This window comes from Cynocephalus volans, chromosome 4 (genome assembly GCF_027409185.1).
Source record: "Cynocephalus volans isolate mCynVol1 chromosome 4, mCynVol1.pri, whole genome shotgun sequence".
Classification (NCBI taxonomy): domain Eukaryota; kingdom Metazoa; phylum Chordata; class Mammalia; order Dermoptera; family Cynocephalidae; genus Cynocephalus; species Cynocephalus volans.
In genome coordinates, this window is record NC_084463.1 from 117,380,439 (window position 1) to 117,397,953 (window position 17,515).

Consider the following 17,515-nt stretch of genomic DNA (forward strand, 5'->3'; position numbering starts at 1 on the left):
CCGAAATTGGAAGTGAGAATATAGGGCAGGTGGAGAGAGGAGATGGTAAGGGTGGTGGGAGCTGAGGACCCAGGATAGCACAGCCCCCAGACTGCAGTTTGGTGCCTGGAAAGGGCCTCCCTCCATCCTTGGAGTGGCATGACAGTGGTCCACGCACAGGAATGCAGGTGATAGGGACACTTCAGGGAAGCTCCTCCCAGTTTCCCATCAACTTCAGACCACCAGAGCCCTTCTTTGATGTGAGTTCTTTCCTTTCATCACTACTGTTAGCTTCACCCCAGCCCCAGCTCAGAACCAAGCAGAAAGAGGACATGACACCCAACTAACTAAGATGGTAATCTCGTGAGCTAGTTCCACTTGCCATAGCTCTCCATCTCCCTTCAGCAGCCCAGTGGCATGAGGGTCCACCTGCCTGAGTCTGCGTTGTTGGGGAGAGCCTGGGAGCTGGGTGTGTGCAGCAGGTCCCCGGATAAGGAGAGAAGACAGATTCTTCCCATGCTGATGCCCCGCACATGGCCCCTGACACATGGCTGTCCCCTATGAAGACAATGCAGCCCAGAAAGCCATGGGCTATGCATCCACCAGGGAGGTGGTGGTGAGTGGAGGGAGACCAGCAGTTCTGTCTAGTCCCCTTAACCCCGAGGCCTAGAAGGGAGCCCCCTCCCCTGGGCCCACGATACATACACTTTGGCTTGCGAAGTGGTACAGGGTGCACCTCGGCTGTGATGGTTTTAGGCAAGAGCAGCTGTTCCTTTGAGCCCCAGTCTTCTTCCCACTGCTTCTTAAACTTCTCTTCCTCCTCCACGATCCTGAGAGGAGACCCCCATGCCTGTGACTGGAGTCAGAACCTCCGCAGGCCCACCTCCTGCCTACCAGAGAACCCCAGCCAGCCTTGGGAGAAGCCTCACAGTTCTAGCTGTGGAGAATGAAACAAAGTCCCTGGAACTTGTATTTTAAACTAAAGTGTGAACATCACCTCAGCAACTACATGAGACTATGTTCTAGTTAAGCTAGTAGATGGCTTTACTAGGATTATGGAATGACTACAAGTAAGGGAGGATCCACCAGGGAAGGGAGGGTCAGGTAAAGTGGGTCTGGAGGTGGCCCGTGGCTGGCCACACTTCCGCGTGTACTGTCTTGTTCACACACAGACAAGTGTGTGCAGACACACATGGACCCCAGGTACTCACTGTTCCATCTCCTTCCGATATCTCTCATTTTCCTCTGCAGCCTTCTGGGCAATTTCCTTTCTCCTTCTGAAATACAAATGCAGATTGGCATGTTTGAGTCTATGCAAGAAAAGTTAACGCTTCTTTGTGGCTAATTCCTGATTTGAGAAAAGTTTTAAATGTGTTTTCAAGGCTCCCTTCTAAGGATGGCTGGACCAGCTTTGAGTTCGGGGAATTTTATTCAACAAAGTCTGGGCCCCGTGCTCCTGTGCAGTTTCGTCTGGCACTGCTGAGCAGAGACTCTGAGCTGCAGGAGCCAGGAGGCAGGTCCACATGAGGGTCACGCTCCACGCATCCACCTCCAAACACTTAGGTAAAGTGGCTCACCACAGGCAGGGTCCTGGCTGGATGAGGGTCCTCCCAGAGGGCCTCACCCCCCAGTGACTGCTAACCAGTTGTATTCTCCAGGCTAATTCTGTGATGGGGCAGATGGGCAGATCCTTTCTTCTTTCCTTTTCCAAATACTTGTTAAGTGCCTAGAATGTATCTGAATTTGGATTTTGATAGTAATTTTTTTTAATTTATGAATTGCTCATTCCATTTGTTCTCTCAGTCCCTCATTTTAACCACCCCTGGGGGGAGGAGGGCTTGTCACCATAGGTGGGAAGCCCTGTGGGGATTGCCAGGCTCTTAAACCAGCTTGGCCATGGGTGACTTTGGACACAAGTGGTTTAACCTTTTTGAGTCTCAGCCTCCCCTTCTGTAAAATGGGGTTAATACCATCTACCTCCCAGGACTATTGTGGGGATTAAATTAAGTAACATAAACAGGCCCTGATATAGCACCAGTCATATGGTAGGTACTCGATAAATGTTAGCTACTGGTAGTAGGATCCTCACTTTCCATATTCCTGGAGTCTTGGAAGCCAGGGGCTCTCCTCAGCAAGGAGGAAGGGGCCAGGTGGTCAGAGGCAGAGGACATACACGCTGACCTGTCCCTGAACCACCTGGTCTGAGGGCAGGCCTTGTGGGGAGGGTAGGTCAGCCCAGGACGCAGTGGGCAGGAAGCAAGGTGGGCGGGCTGTACGGTGGTCTGGGGGGGGGCATCCTGGGCTGGCCACACTCACTGCCGCTCCATCTCCTGCTGCTCCTGGAGGATCTTGTTGGACTCCATGGCCAGCCGCTTCTGCATCAGAAGCTCCTGTCGCTGCAGCTCACGCTGCCGCACCTCGGCCAGCCGCTCCCGGTCTGTCATGAACAGCTCTCGGCCCTGGTGGGGAGAAAAGAGCCTCTTCACTCAACCCCCTGGGGAACCTGGGCATCCACTGCCATAGACTTGGGGGCGAAGGTGCAGGGTGTCTTCTCAGCGCTGTGCCCCCAGGGTCAGGCACTGCAGCTCCTGTGGTCTCTGACCCAAACATCTCCTTGCTGGGCTGAAGTCCCCTCCCTCTGCTCTGTCAGAGCTTCAGGGAAGAAGACCTCTTGGCTCTTCTTGGGAGTGGGGAGTGTGTGGCAAGGATCAGGAGTCAGAGGGGCTGGGGCTGGAGGTCAGGGGTCATGGGACCCCCACCAGCTCATTCTGGACTTACAGCTCCAGCTACAATGGAGATGGTCAGGCTGCGGCTACTCTTCAGGATGTTCACGGCCTGTGGGGACAGGAGGACAGTCAGCTGAGGGCTGACAGACTAGAACAGTCCAGAGAGAGAGTGCAGAAGATCTCAGACACCATGGCGGTGGGGGTGAGAAGTAGCAGGGGGAGAGGATAAGGGCTGTCAGGTGAAGACCCCCAAACTCACCTCCTTGTGGTCCAGGTTGGAGAAGTCGATGCCATTGACTTCAACAATCTGGTCTCCTGTCTGGTGGAGAAAAAGAGAAGAATTAGTGTGTGTGCCCTCTCCACACACTCACCCATCTGCAGGAAGGGTTCCCCCAGGGTGCCAGGGTCAGACATTGGGTCTTCAAGTGGCTGCACATCAACTCTTGCTGATGAGTAAAGCAGTTGGAAAGCTCTGATGGGGTCCTGGGAGGGGATCAAGCTCACCCAGGCACCTCCCACCCCATAATTGTCTTATTGGCCATTAAATACATCATTAGAGGGTCATTTTTTTTGGTTAAATTTTTGACATTTGCTTTAAAAATCTGTTTGTAGACACAGGAGCCTTTGGGCTTCTCATACAGCAGAGACTATGTTGAATCATCATAATAGTTATAATAGATAACATTCATTGTCACTTACTATGCACCTGGAACAGTTCTAGCATATGTATTAATTTAATCCACACAACAACCCTTGAAGGAAGGCTCTATTATGCCTGTTCTATAGGTAAGGAAACTAGAGCACATAGACATGAAGTAACTTGTTCATAGAAGAGGCTAAGGGTTCCCGCTCTGGCATCAGACCACCTAGGTTTGAATCCCAGCCCTAATAAACTAGGCACATGATCTTGGAAAAAATCACATGCTTTCTCTAGGTCTCAGTTTCCTCATCTGTAAAATGAAAATAATAATGGTACCTAATCCTCAGAGTTCTCGTGAAGTGTAAAGGGCTTAGAGCAATGTCTGATGCAAGTTGACACTCACTGAATGTCAACTCTTTGATTATTATTACTGAATTCCCAAGCTCAGGAGTGCCGACTTTCAGAGCTGGAGAAAACTGCAGAGGTGTCAAATGTCACCCCCTTGTGAAGCCTTCCTGGGGGAGTGGGTTGGAACCATCAGCCAGTGACTGCAGAGAGAGGGCTGTGTGTGAAGGCATGCGCCTCCACCACCGAGTGCAGTCTGACCCTGTCCCACTGGGTCCCCACTGGGGCCAGCCCAGGGTCACTCACCTCCAACCCCACCTCAGCAGACAGGGAGCCAGGCTTCACATGGCTGATGAAGATGCCGGGTTTCTGGATGGGGCCACTGGAAATGCTGTGGAGGATGGGAAATGTGGGTCCCCTGCAGCCCCTGCTCATTCTCAAAGTCCTGTCCCCTCTGCCAGGGTATCCAGTGCTCAGGATACAGGTCACCCCTGAGCTCAGTACCAAGGCCCACCACTGCCTAGCTCTTTAGTCTCTGTCTCACAGAGAACCTACTTGCCATCCCTGACCCAGAATATAGCTCCACTAGAGTCTTTGTCACCCTATCTTGTAAATATTTATGTGGTTGCTGTCTATGTTAGGCTGTTATCTCCTACAAAGGAGGGATTTTTTAAATCATTTATCCTTGGCAGAAAAGTGTTAAATAAGTGTGAATAAAAGGAAATAATGAGAATAACTTAAATAACAATAGCTAATATTTTCCAACTGCTTACTACCTGCTAGGCACTAAGCTTGGTACTTCACTTTCTCCGCAACAACCCTGTGATGTGGGTATTATTATCCCCAATTTATAGAAGGAGAAACTGAGGCTCAGAATGGTTAAGTAGCTGGTCCAAGGTTCCAGAGCACGTTAAGTGGTAGTTCAGGGCTGGGACTGAGATCTGAGTGACCGTAGCACCCGCATGCTAAACAAGATCTCCCTGAGTGGCCTAATGCCTGTTTGGAATTTCCTGGCTGCCTCTTAAAGAAGCTAGCAAGGTAATAAGTGACAAGGGAACTGTAACAGAGGTGACCAGCTGGAAGGTTCAAGGGCCCACTAAACAAACATAGTTCTGCTTCTGGGCCTCAGTTTCCTTATCTGTAAAATGAAGCGTCTTAGAGTTGCCCCTCTGGCTCTATGGAAGGGAAATCAGGCACCAAGAAGTGCCATCACCCGTGGACAAATCACACTACTGGTAGACAAGCATCTCCTCAGATGCAGCAGTGAGGAAGAAGAATAGTGTTAAGGGCAAATGAGTGAGCGCCAGGGCGTGCCTGCCACCCACCTGCAGCCAAGGCCCCGGGAACCCACCAGGCTGATGAAGACCTTCTTCTCCCTGTTTTCCCGACTCCCGAGGGAGCCTAGGCTGCTCCACCCGCCCTGGAGGAAAGATAGAAGTGGGGTCATTGAGTGTCCACATGCATGCAAGTGGCCTCTTGAGCTCGTGAGACCTTCAGGGTGAGCGCTGCTGAATTCACACAGGCAAATCGCCATTCTGTCCCCCTGGAGGCATGTGTCTGCACCAGCTGGTATGGCTGAGGGCCTGCCACCCCACAGGAGCTTTCTGGATATCCTGGGGGCCCATTTGAAGCCCCTCAGGGCACATCCCTAGAGCAAGTCCTCCTTTCAGGACCAGCTGGCCCTCCTTGAAGACCACCCCACCCAAACCCCATCACAGGTGGTCCTGGCCCTTACCCCAGATTCTGACACAAACTGCTCCACATACTGCCATTTGAGGGGCTCGTCGGGAGAGCTGATGCGGAGGGGAAATAGAAGGTGGTTGTTAGGGAAAGATGTTTAGGGGACCAGGCCCTGAGTCCATATCTGCCACAATTGGAGCCTCCAGCCACTGCTGGCCCAGGAGCAGTGCTGGTCTTGGGGGAGCCTGACCCCAGGACCGATACTAGGACTCTGAACCCACAGGGAAGAATCTGCCTGCAGAGGAGGGTCCTGCTCACCTTTTCACAGGGATCAGGCCAATGTCTGTGGGAGAAAGGCACCAGGGTTAGGACGGCTCCCCTGCCCTCCCTACCTCCCCCTGGGTACCCCTCCTGCCACCTCACCCCACCATCACTGAGCCCCACCCCCCTGTGGCCTCACTCACATCTCACTTTTTTTTTTTCAGAAATAACGTATCCCCCTTTTGTCTCTAATTTGTTACTCACGTCTCACTTTGATGGACACAGTCTTCTTGGTTCGGATGAGGTTGATGACCTCCTCGTGGGTGCAGGAGGAGATGGAATATCCATTGATCCGGACAATCTCATCCCCTACCTTGGCCACAGAGAGGGAACAAGCACCACACCGAGGGAGCATCAGGCACCTGGGCAGGCTCACCACAGTCAGCTCTCCAGCAAAGGGAAGGACATCTATGCTGCCCCCCAGAGTACACCTTGATATGTGCCCTAGTACCTTATTACAACCAACCCACCCTCCAGCAGCCTGAGGGATCCCAGGGCAGGTGGCACTTCCAAGCAGTCTACCTGCCCCATCTCACAGATGAGGAAACCAAGATGGGGGTGAGTGGCACAGCCAGTGGGTAGCAGAGCTGGGAGTAGAACTCAGGACTGTGTACCCTCACTCTGGGGCACCATCAGGTTCTGGAATCCATGCAGCTCTTGCCTGGCATTTGCCCCACACCACCCCTGAGAAGCAGGCTACCCTGTCACCGTTAATCACTATGACAATGTAATTGAGTCGGGATGGGGACCTTCCATGACTCCTGACCCAAGCTCACATCACCAACACTAACACATGATCTCTTTTTTTCCACTCTATGGAAACTTGATAAATATTTTTAACTTTGCCATGGCCCTGACCTCTGAATTCCTATTCTGGGAGCAAGCAAAGAACAATGAATGAGCACAAGGCTTTGGCATCAGATATCCTGGGTTCAAATCCCTGCTTTTATTCTTATTAGCTGTGTGACCTCGGGCAAGTCTCCTGAACTCTCTGAACCTCAGTTTTCCTCATCTGTAAAATGGGAAATACTGTGGTTGCTGTGAGAATTAAGTGAACTTGTGCATGTAAATCCTGCCAGTGCATGGCACACAGTAAGTGCTCAATAAATGGTTGCTACTGTTTTCATTAGTTAGGCCTAAACCCACAATACTCTTCTCAGATCCCTCCTCTAAGGAGTTAGGCAACAGCATATAGGAAATGGGGGCTCAGGGCCTGAGGGACCAGCCCTGGATGCAGACCCATAGTGTGATTGCCCCCTGCTGGACACTGCTGCTGGCTCCTCCAGGCACCTTGGCCTTGGGGATCAATTTTGAATTTCCTCATTTAATAACCACAGGACTGAAGGATCCTCAGACTTCAGCTGAAACTGAGGCCCAGGGAAGTAATGTTTTCTCCAAAGTCACACAGCCAATAGCTGCAAAACAGGGATTGGATCCTGGATGCCCTTCTCCAGTCTGAGGCCAGTGCAGGTCAGCTAGGGTCTTAACTCAAACCACAGGTGTTGACCCCTTGGGGACTTGTGGGTACATGGGGGGACAGAAGCTGTACTCCCTGTGGGGTCTGGGTATGTAGGGGCTGGGCAGGCACATAACCTGTGAGGGGTTCTCTAGGCCAACTCCCATCCTTTATCACCCCCACAGAGTCACCTTCCCGCTATTGCCAGGAGCAATTCCCTCCCCCTCCTGGACATCAGATGGGAAACTGAGGCTCAGAGAAGTGAAGTGACTTGCTCAAGGTCATCCAGCTAGTGAACAGTATTGCTGAGATTTGAAGTCAGGTCTCCCTGACAGACCACAACCTTGTCTCTTGGGTGTCTGGAAGCAGAAAAGAAGGGCACCTGGCCAAGCCTGGCTGCAATTCCCTGCATCCTGCCCTCTCTGGATCCTTGCCACCTCTGAGAACCCTCCAGTCCCATGGGAAAGGCAGGGATTGCTCTGTCCATTTTACAGCTGGGACAACCAAGGCACAGAGAAACATTTTCTAGCCCTAGAATATATAGCAAGTTGTATAGCACGAGCTGCACTGTGCAGGACAGAGGATGGAGGTTAACACAGGATGCTCTTGAAAAATATCTAAAGTATCTCCAGCAAGGGAACAAGAGTAGAGGGATGGATCCCCAGGACTAGGTCCTACTTGAGGGTCCAAACCCCCTACATAGGGCCCAGCCTCACAGGTCAAATCAGCATAGGGTCTTCAGCCCAGCCGGGCTGTATGTGAACCTTCCCCTCCCCTGCCTTCCAGAATCTTCTCCTAGCTTCCCCCAGGCATGAGACCTCCCCAGAAACATGAACCCCAGACAGGCCAGCGGATGCAGACATTTTCCTCAAGCTCCTCTGAGTGAAGTTCCCTGTCTTGTTCCTAAAGGGACCCCAGTCGAATGATTCCCACACAGCCCGTGGCTCAGGTTGCAGAATCAACTTTCCTCTCCCTTTCACTCCTGTGTGGAGTCCTGCAAAAGGCCCTTTGTGCAGCGACCACAATGATATGATGATCTGAGGGACAGCAGCACAAAGGAGAGACAAGCTGCTCAGCCTGAGAAAGGGTTGATAATTCATAAGCCTGAGAAACAGCCGGGAGGTAAAACTCTGAGCTTCATTACAACGTCCCAGTGCCCCCAATCATCGAGGCCCCCTTGAAAAATGCTTTTCCTAGGGGGAGCATTCACCCTGGAAAAAAGAGGGCCTCAGCTGACGCCAAAAGAAGAACTCATTATGTTTTACTCTGGCTGCGTTTCTGGGCTGGAAAATGTGCTGCAGAGGACAGGAATAATGAACGGGCTGAAATTTCAGATGCCACTGGCGAGCCGTGAGACAGGGATTTAGAACAAAGTGATGTCTGTCAGCTGCCTGTTTCCACCCCCCACTCCACCGTGTCTCGTACCATTAGCCCCTGAGCCCCCTGAAGCCCCTGGCTTGGCAGCCCAGATTGGGATGCTGATAACAAACACGCTGGAAGCTCTGGGAGGTAGGAGGAGGGTCTCCTTTAACTAGACACACAAAAACACAGCTCTGGGCTCTAGTAGGAGTGGGACCTGGAGGTCTGCCCATCTCTGCTCAGACACTGAGGTGTGGGGACCCCAAGGGAAAGGCACATGGGGTGCTAAAGAGAGATCCCTGGGCTCAGCTGCCAGGAGACCCAGGTTCTAATTCTAGCTGTGCCACTTACTGGACTCTGAGCTTCTATTAACCCTGTAATGGGGATGATACATCCCAGGCATTTCCAGACAACTTGTTGTGAGTATGTTACCTGGCACATTATAGGTGTTTACTAAATCTCCTTCTCTTTGCTTGTTTAACAAACACACAGCACTTATGCATCAGGCACTGTTACAAACAATTTCTAATATTAATTCATTTATTCCTTATAACAAATTGATGAGGTAGATGGTATTATCCTCAACCCATTTTACAGATGAGGAAACTGAGGCATTTTGCCAAAGTCACACAGCTTAATGAGTATCAAAGCCAGGATTTGAACCTGGGTAATTCAGCTTCAGAGTCTATGCTCTTAAGCATCACACTGTATTGGGCTTTATTCCCCCTGTGGTAAAAGGTGACATGTCCAAAGCTTCAGGGGCCCAGACAGACTATGTTCCTCCTGCCGGAGGTGGGGAGGTGGGGTGATGTGCTGCCATAGCAGCTGGAGGAGGCAGCAGCGAGCTTCCCTGCTTGACTCAAGTAGACAGGCAATTGCCTGCGGCCTGATTTCTATGGTCTGCGAACACCATCAGGATGTATCAGCCTCTTCCTCTCCCAAAGGCTCAGAAAAGCGGGTGGCCACATTGTGCCACACAGCCGAGTGGATGGTAAGCAGTGATGCCCTGGCCCCACGTCCCCCAGACTCTGCTCACTCACCTGCAGCCCGACATTGTCTGCCTGACCGCCTTTGATGAGGTGGGAGATGAAGAGCCCACAGCCAAACTCGAGGCCCCCACGCACACTGAGGCCGAGCCCTTCGGGGTGCAGACGGTCCAGACGCACCTCCTTCAGCTTCCTGCCCCGGAGGAGAGGTGGGTGACGGCCCCACCACACGTGAGGAACTCTACCCACCCCAGCCTGACCTCTCCCACCCCTGCCTTGCCTGGTGGCTCCCTCCGCACCTCGAGCGCCGGGGGGTCAGCTGGTCGTATTCTACCTGGTGCTTCAGTGGGATCAGGGGCCGAATGGCATCAAATAGTGGCAGGCGGCTGGGCTCATTGATGACCAGCTTCAGGTCTCCCACGAGCACAGCCACATCCATGGTCCTGTAGAGATGCGAGGGATGCCTGGAGCCTCCCTGCTGACCGTTACCTCTGGGACCCAGGGATTTCCAGAGAAAGCAGTCTCCATCTGGGTCCCCACCCACCGGGCCAAGGCCTAGGAATTGAGGAGAACTCTCCTGAAAAACCCAGAGCCCCTAACCCTGGGCCGGGTGCCTCAGAAGGCTTCATTCTCATATAAATATCACAAGGAAACCAGTGAGCTGGGATTATTAACCCATTTTACAGATTAAATCAAGCCAGGGTTTCACACTCAGCTCTGCCTAGTTCTGAGGTCTAGGATCTTTCCAGATAGGAAACCTCTGTGTGAGATGCTGACCACCTCAATCATACCCCTATCTTCCACTCTGATCTGCTGCTAAGCCCTGTAATTTCTGCCCTTGTGTATCTCTCATATGCCTCCCGCTTCACGCTGTTCAGACATCTCCAGCTGCCTGCCGACCTGCTCACTCTCATCTAACTTTTTCTTTTTTTTTTTTTTTTAAATTTTATTTTGTCGATATACATTGTAGCTGATTAATGCTCCCCATCACCAAAACCTCCCTCCCTTCTCCCTCCCCCCCCTCCCCCCCAACAATGTCCTTTCTGTTTGCTTGTTGTATCAACTTCAAGTAATTGTGGTTGTTATATCTTCTTCCCTCCCCCCCCCGATTTGTGTGTGTGTGTGTGTATGTGTGTGTGTGAATTTATATATTAATGTTTAGCTCCCTCCAATAAGTGAGAACATGTGGTATTTCTCTTTCTGTGCCTGACTTGTTTCACTTAATATAATTCTCTCAAGGTCCATCCATGTTGTTGCAAATGGCAGTATTTCATTCGTTTTTATAGCTGAGTAGTATTCCATTGTGTAGATGTACCACATTTTCCGTATCCACTCATCTGATGATGGGCATTTGGGCTGGTTCCAACTCTTGGCTATTGTAAAGAGTGCTGCGATGAACATTGGGGAACAGGTATACCTTCGACTTGATGATTTCCATTCCTCTGGGTATATTCCCAACAGTGGGATGGCTGGGTCGTATGGTAGATCTATTTGCAATTGTTTAAGGAACCTCCATACCATTTTCCATAGAGGCTGCACCATTTTGCAGTCCCACCAACAATGTATGAGAGTTCCTTTTTCTCCGCAGCCTCGCCAGCATTTATCGTTCAGAGTCTTTTGGATTTTAGCCATCCTAACTGGGGTTAGATGGTATCTCAATGTGGTTTTGATTTGCATTTCCCGGATGCTGAGTGATGTTGAGCATTTTTTCATATGTCTGTTGGCCATTTGGATATCTTCCTTAGAGAAATGCCTACTTAGCTCTTTTGCCCATTTTTTCATTGGGTTGCTTGTTTTCTTCTTGTAAAGTTGTTTGAGTTCCTTATATATTCTGGATATTAATCCTTTGTCAGATGTATATTTTGCAAATATTTTCTCCCACTCTGTTGGTTGTCTTTTAACTCTTTTAATTGTTTCTTTTGCTGTGCAGAAGCTTTTTAGTTTGATATAATCCCATTTGTTTATTTTTCCTTTGGTTGCCCGTGCTTTTGGGGTCGTATTCATGAAGTCTGTGCCCAGTCCTATTTCCTGAAGTGTTTCCCCTATGTTTTCTTTAAGAAGTTTTATTGTCTCAGGGTGTATATTTAAATCCTTAATCCATTTTGAGTTGATTTTAGTATACGGTGAGAGGTATGGATCTAGTTTCATTCTCCTGCATATCGATATCCAGTTATCCCAACACCACTTGCTGAAGAGGCAGTCCCTTCCCCAGTGAATAGGCTTGGTGCCTTTGTCAAAGATCAGATGGCAGTAAGTGTGTGGGTTGATTTCTGGATTCTCTATTCTATTCCATTGGTCAGTGTGTCTGTTTTTATGCCAGTACCATACTGTTTTGGTTATTATAGCTTTGTAGTATAGCTTAAAGTCAGGTAGTGTTATGCCTCCAGCTTTATTTTTTTTGCTGAGCATTGCTTTGGCTATTCGTGGTCTTTTATTGTTCCATATAAATGTCTGAATAGTTTTTTCCATTTCTGAGAAAAATGTCTTTGGAATTTTGATGGGGATTGCATTGAATTTGTATATCACTTTGGGTAGTATGGACATTTTCACTATGTTGATTCTTCCAATCCAAGAGCATGGAATATCTTTCCATCTTCTTGTATCCTCTCTAATTTCTCTCAGCAGTGGTTTGTAGTTCTCATTATAGAGATTTTTCACCTCCTTGGTTAACTCAATTCCTAAGTATTTTATTTTTTTGGTGGCTATTGTAAATGGGCAGGCTTTCTTGATTTCTCCTTCTGCATGTTCACTATTGGAGAAAAGAAATGCTACTGATTTTTGTGTGTTGATTTTGTATCCTGCTACTGTGCTGAAATCATTTATCCATTCCAACAGTTTTTTTGTAGAGGTTTTAGGCTGTTCGATATATAGGATCATGTCATCTGCAAACAGGGACAGTTTGACTTCATCTTGTCCAATCTGGATGCCCTTTATTTCCTTCTCTTCTCTGATTGCTCTGGCTAGTACTTCCAACACTATGTTGAATAGGAGTGGTGAGAGTGGGCATCCTTGTCTAGTGCCTGTTCTTAAAGGAAAAGCTTTCAGCTTTTCCCCATTCAGGATGATATTGGCAGTGGGTTTGTCATATATGGCTTTAATTATGTTGAGATACTTTCCCTCTATACCTAACTTATAGAGGGTCTTTGTCATGAATGAGTGCTGAACTTTATCAAATGCTTTTTCAGCATCTATAGAGATGATCATATGGTCCTGGTGTTTGAGTTTATTAATATGGTGTATCACATTTATTGATTTGCGTATGTTGAACCAACCTTGCATCCCTGGGATGAATCCCACTTGATCATGATGAATAATTTTTCGTATGTGTTGCTGTATTCTGTTTGCTAGTATTTTAGTGAGGATTTTTGCATCTATATTCATCAAGGATATCGGCCTGTAGTTTTCTTTTTTGGTTATATCTTTACCTGGTTTTGGTATCAGGATGATGTTTGCTTCATAGAATGAGTTTGGGAGATTTGCGTCCGTTTCAATCTTTTGGAATAGTTTGTAAAGAATCGGTGTCAATTCCTCTTTGAATGTTTGGTAAAATTCTGCTGTGAATCCATCTGGTCCTGGGCTTTTCTTTGTTGGGAGCCTTCTGATAACAGCTTCAATCTCCTTTATTGTTATTGGTCTATTCAGATTTTCTACGTCTTCACGGTTCAGTTTTGGGAGCTTGTGTGTGTCCAGAAATTTATCCATTTCCTCCAGATTTTCAAATTTGTTGGCGTATAGTTGTTTGTAGTAGTCTCGAATGATTCCTTGTATTTCAGATGAATCAGTTGTAATATCGCCTTTTTCATTTCTAATTTTTGTTATTTGAGTCTTCTCTCTTCTTTTTTTTGTTAGCCATGCTAATGGTTTGTCAATTTTATTTATCTTTTCAAAAAACCAACTTTTTGATTCGTTGATCTTTTGAATTGTTTTTTGGTTTTCAATTTCATTCAGTTCTGCTCTGATCTTAATGATTTCATTCCATCTGCTAACTTTAGGATTGGATTGTTCTTGTTTTTCTAGTTCTTTAAGGTGAAGTGTTAGGTTGTTCACTTGCCATCTTTCCATTCTTCTGAAGTGAGCATTTAATGCAATAAATTTTCCCCTCAATACTGCTTTTGCAGTATCCCACAGGTTTTGGTATGATGTATCATTGTTTTCATTAGTTTCAATAAACTTTTTGATTTCCTGCTTGATTTCTTCTTGGACCCATATGTCATTAAGTAGAATGCTGTTTAATTTCCATGTGTTTGCATAGTTTCCAGAGTTTTGTTTGTTATTAATTTCTAGTTTTAATCCATTGTGGTCTGAGAAGATACATGGGATAATTCCAATTTTTTTGAATTTATTGAGACTTGATTTGTGACCTAATATGTGATCTATCCTGGAGAATGATCCATGTGCTGATGAGAAGAATGAATATTCTGAGGTTGTTGGGTGGAATGTTCTGTAGATATCTGCCAATTCCAATTGGTCTAGAGTCTTGTTTAGATCTTGTGTTTCTCTACTGATTCTTTGCCTAGATGATCTGTCTAATATTGACAGTGGAGTGTTCAGGTCCCCTGCTATTATGGTATTAGTGTCTATTTCCTTCTTTAGGTCTAATAGAGTTTGTTTTATAAATCTGGCTGCTCCAACATTGGGTGCGTACATATTTATGATTGTTATGTCTTCTTGATGGATCAGTCCTTTTATCATTAAGTAGTGTCCCTCATTGTCTCTTTTTATGGTTTTTAGGTTAAAGTCTATTTTGTCAGATATAAGAATAGCCACTCCTGCTCGTTTTTCTTTTCTGTTTGCATGGTAAATCTTTTTCCATCCTTTCACTCTTAGTCTGTGTGAATCTTTATGGGTGAGGTGGGTCTCTTGTAGGCAGCATATAGTTGGGTCCTGCTTTTTGATCCAGTCAGCCAGTCTGTGTCTTTTAATTGGGGAATTTAAGCCTTTAACATTAAGAGTTGTTATTGAAAGGTGTTGATTTATTCCTAGCATTTTATTGGTTGTTTGGTTGTCTTAGGTGTCTTTTGTTCCTTGCTTTCTGATTTACTGTTTGGTTTCTTTGTTTGTTGGTTCCTTAGGTTGTAGATAGTGTTTTTGTTAGCTTGTTTTCTCTTCATGAATGCCACTTTTATTGTACTAGCGGGTTTAGATTTTTCTTAGGTTTTTATGGCAGTGGTAGTTATTTTTCGGGAACCAAACCCAGTACTCCCTTGAGGATTTCTTGTAAGGGTGGTCTTGTGGTAGTGAACTCCCGCAGTTTTTGTTTGTCTGAGAAATATACTATTTGCCCCTCATTTCGGAAGGATAGCCTTGCAGGGTAGAGTATTCTTGGCTGGCAATCTTTGTCTTTTAGTATTTTGAAAATATCATCCCATTCCTTTCTAGCTTTTAGGGTTTGTGATGAGAAGTCTGATGTTAACCTGATTGGGGCTCCCTTATAGGTGATCTGACGCTTCTCTCTTGCAGCTTTTAAGATTCTCTCTTTGTCTCTGAGTTTTGCCAATTTGACTATGACATGTCTTGGAGAAGGCCTTTTTGGGTTGAATACGTTTGGAGATCGTTGAGCTTCCTGGATCTGAAGATTTGTGATTTTTCCTATACCTGGGAAGTTTTCTGCCACTATTTTGTTGAATATGTTTTCAATGGAATCTCCATTTTCCTCCCCTTCTGGAATACCCATGACTCGGATATTTGAGCGCTTGAGGTTGTCTGATATCTCTCTCAGATTTTCTTCCATGTCCTTGATTCTTTTTTCTTTCTTTTTGTCTGCTTGTGTTATTTCAAACAGCCCATCTTCAAGTTCAGAGGTTCTCTCTTCAACTTCGACAAGCCTGCTGGTTAAACTCTCCGTTGTGTTTTTTATTTCGCTGAATAATTTCTTCAGTTCAGCAAGTTCTGCTACATTTTTTTTCAGGACATTGATTTCCTTGTATATTTCCTCTTTCAGATCCTGTATACTTTTCCTCATTTCATCATGATGTCTAGCTGAGTTTTCTTGTATCTCATTCAGTTTCCTTAGAATTATCACTCGAAATTCCTTGTCAGTTATTTCAAGGGCTTCTTGTTCTATAGGATCTAGAGTATGAGATTTATTAACTTTTGGTGGTGTACTTTCTTGATTTTTTGTATTTCTGGTGTCTTTTTTTTGGTGTTTATTCATTGTGGCAGGGGGTTTCACAGTCCACCGGTTTGAGACTAATGACTAACTAGGATGTTGCTGTGGTTGCTAATTTGGTATGGCTCCCGCCGTGACTGTTCAGTTGGCCTCTAGTGTCTTGTGTGTGTGGTTGCCTCGGGTCTTGGGCTTCTCCCGGGATCCACCTTTCTGGTCAGCTTGTACTCTGCTGGGCTGGTGGATCACGTACCACAGGGTGTGTGATCTCTGTTGAGCTTTCACTTTCTGTACAGGACTTCTCCCCGTTCCGTGTGCTCTGGCCCAGGCTGTTAGATCGTGCAGTGGCGACCCCACCGGGTGTGTGGTTTCTGTCGAGTCTCCCCCCTCTGTGCACACTGTGCTGGGCTGGGGCGTGTCTTCTGCACCCCTCGTCTATCAGCTGGGCCTTCAAGACCCTGCTCAGCACCGCCTCGCCCAGGAAGTCTATCAGGTTTCTGCTAGGCACAGACAACCGGTCTCTCTGGGTGCCTTTGTAGCACTGTGTAGATCTTTCTCGGGTCTTGTTCACCTTTGTATCCCCCCGGTATAAACCGAGTCTAGTGCCTGCCTGCAGCCTGCTCTCCGGCAGGTTCAAGCGGACCTGGGAACTCTCCTACCACACTATTCCCAACCAGAAATTCGTTAGGCTTTTTTCCAAACTGGTGGTCGCAGAGATGTTATCTGCCTCCCAGTAACAGGAAGTTTACCGGGCCGGAGTCCAGGGTGTGGTGGAGTGACAGTCGGCCCGCCCGTACTTTCTAGCCCTCCCAACACTGGTCGGGACGCCCCACACCCCCAGCCCCGCCAGAGAACCGCGGAGGGAGTGGGAGAGGAGGCCGGCCCGCAGGGTCCGGAAAGCCCCGCGCCAGGCCAAGCAAATGGGCTCAGTGATGGCCGAGCAGGGCGGAGCTGCCCGCACCTGGGAAAATGGAGGCAGCACCGGGGCAGTGAGTGGCCTGGTGGTGCAGGCGGGAGCCGCGTGGGCCAGGGATCACTCACAGTGCTGTGCCAGGTCGGGCGCTCGCTCTGTCTCTGGTTTGTTGCCTTCCGTGTTCTCGGCGCTGCCGCCTCGGGCTGTTCAGTCGCGGCGCCGCTCGGGCGCTCCCAGGAATCTTCTTTAATGCCGGCCTGAAACCTCGAATCCTGAATAGGGCAGCTGGCCGCCTTCAGTGCGGCCCCAGCCTCCGGGATCCTGGCTGCATCCACAGCAGCCCTGGCGCCGTGTTCCCTGTTTCAAGACTCGCTTTTGCAGCTAAGAATCAGTTCTTTTCCTGCTCCACACTTCAAAGCTGTTGCCTGTAAATGAGGCAGCCTCTCCTGCCGGGGGCCTCATCTAACTTTTTCTAAACGTGAGTCACTCCCCTTCTTGAAACCCTTTGTCCAAAGACAAAACCCATTCTCCTTGGCAGGCACAGAGCCCTCCATGGCCTATCTCCATGGAACTTCTCCAGCCTTATGGCTATGTATGGTCTCTGTGTACCCCAGGTCCTACTCCCCCTGATTACTTACCATTCCCCATTCACACCCTGGGCTTTCATGCCTCTGCACCTTTGCTGATGCTGATCCCTCAGCCTGGAGTGCTCTTCCCTGATAGTCCACCTGCCAAAATCCTTCAAAGCCCAGCTCAAGCCTTCCTGTCCTCCCCCAGCCCCCACAGTTAGAAGTGAAAACTCCTTTCTTCACATTCCTACCTCTACTTAGCAGTTATTCTACTGTAATTTCTATCAGCATTCTTTGTGTTTGTAGTACTGTGTGTCTGTCCATCTCTCCCTACCAGCCCACGAGTGACTCAAGGAAAAGAAGTGGGTCTCATTCATTCCCAGATTCTGCATGGTGCCCAGCAAGTGGCAGGAGCCTGTAAATGTGTGCCAAATG

At 48.1% G+C, this 17,515-nt stretch overlaps 1 protein-coding gene across 1 annotated transcript in view; it reads right to left on the reverse strand.

Moving 5' to 3' along the window:
* The window catches only part of USH1C (USH1 protein network component harmonin), a 53,258-nt gene that overhangs the window by 24,904 nt on the left and 10,839 nt on the right, over positions 1–17,515 (reverse strand). Inside the window, exons 3-14 of the mRNA XM_063093322.1 lie at positions 9,792–9,935; positions 9,547–9,685; positions 5,896–6,004; positions 5,689–5,713; positions 5,426–5,483; positions 5,016–5,110; positions 3,997–4,081; positions 2,965–3,024; positions 2,758–2,814; positions 2,296–2,438; positions 1,191–1,256; positions 685–809 (exon numbers count right to left, since the gene is read on the reverse strand). Of these exons, the coding sequence (XP_062949392.1) occupies positions 685–809; positions 1,191–1,256; positions 2,296–2,438; positions 2,758–2,814; positions 2,965–3,024; positions 3,997–4,081; positions 5,016–5,110; positions 5,426–5,483; positions 5,689–5,713; positions 5,896–6,004; positions 9,547–9,685; positions 9,792–9,935 (1,106 nt within the window). The remainder of the gene's footprint in view (positions 1–684; positions 810–1,190; positions 1,257–2,295; positions 2,439–2,757; positions 2,815–2,964; positions 3,025–3,996; positions 4,082–5,015; positions 5,111–5,425; positions 5,484–5,688; positions 5,714–5,895; positions 6,005–9,546; positions 9,686–9,791; positions 9,936–17,515) is intronic.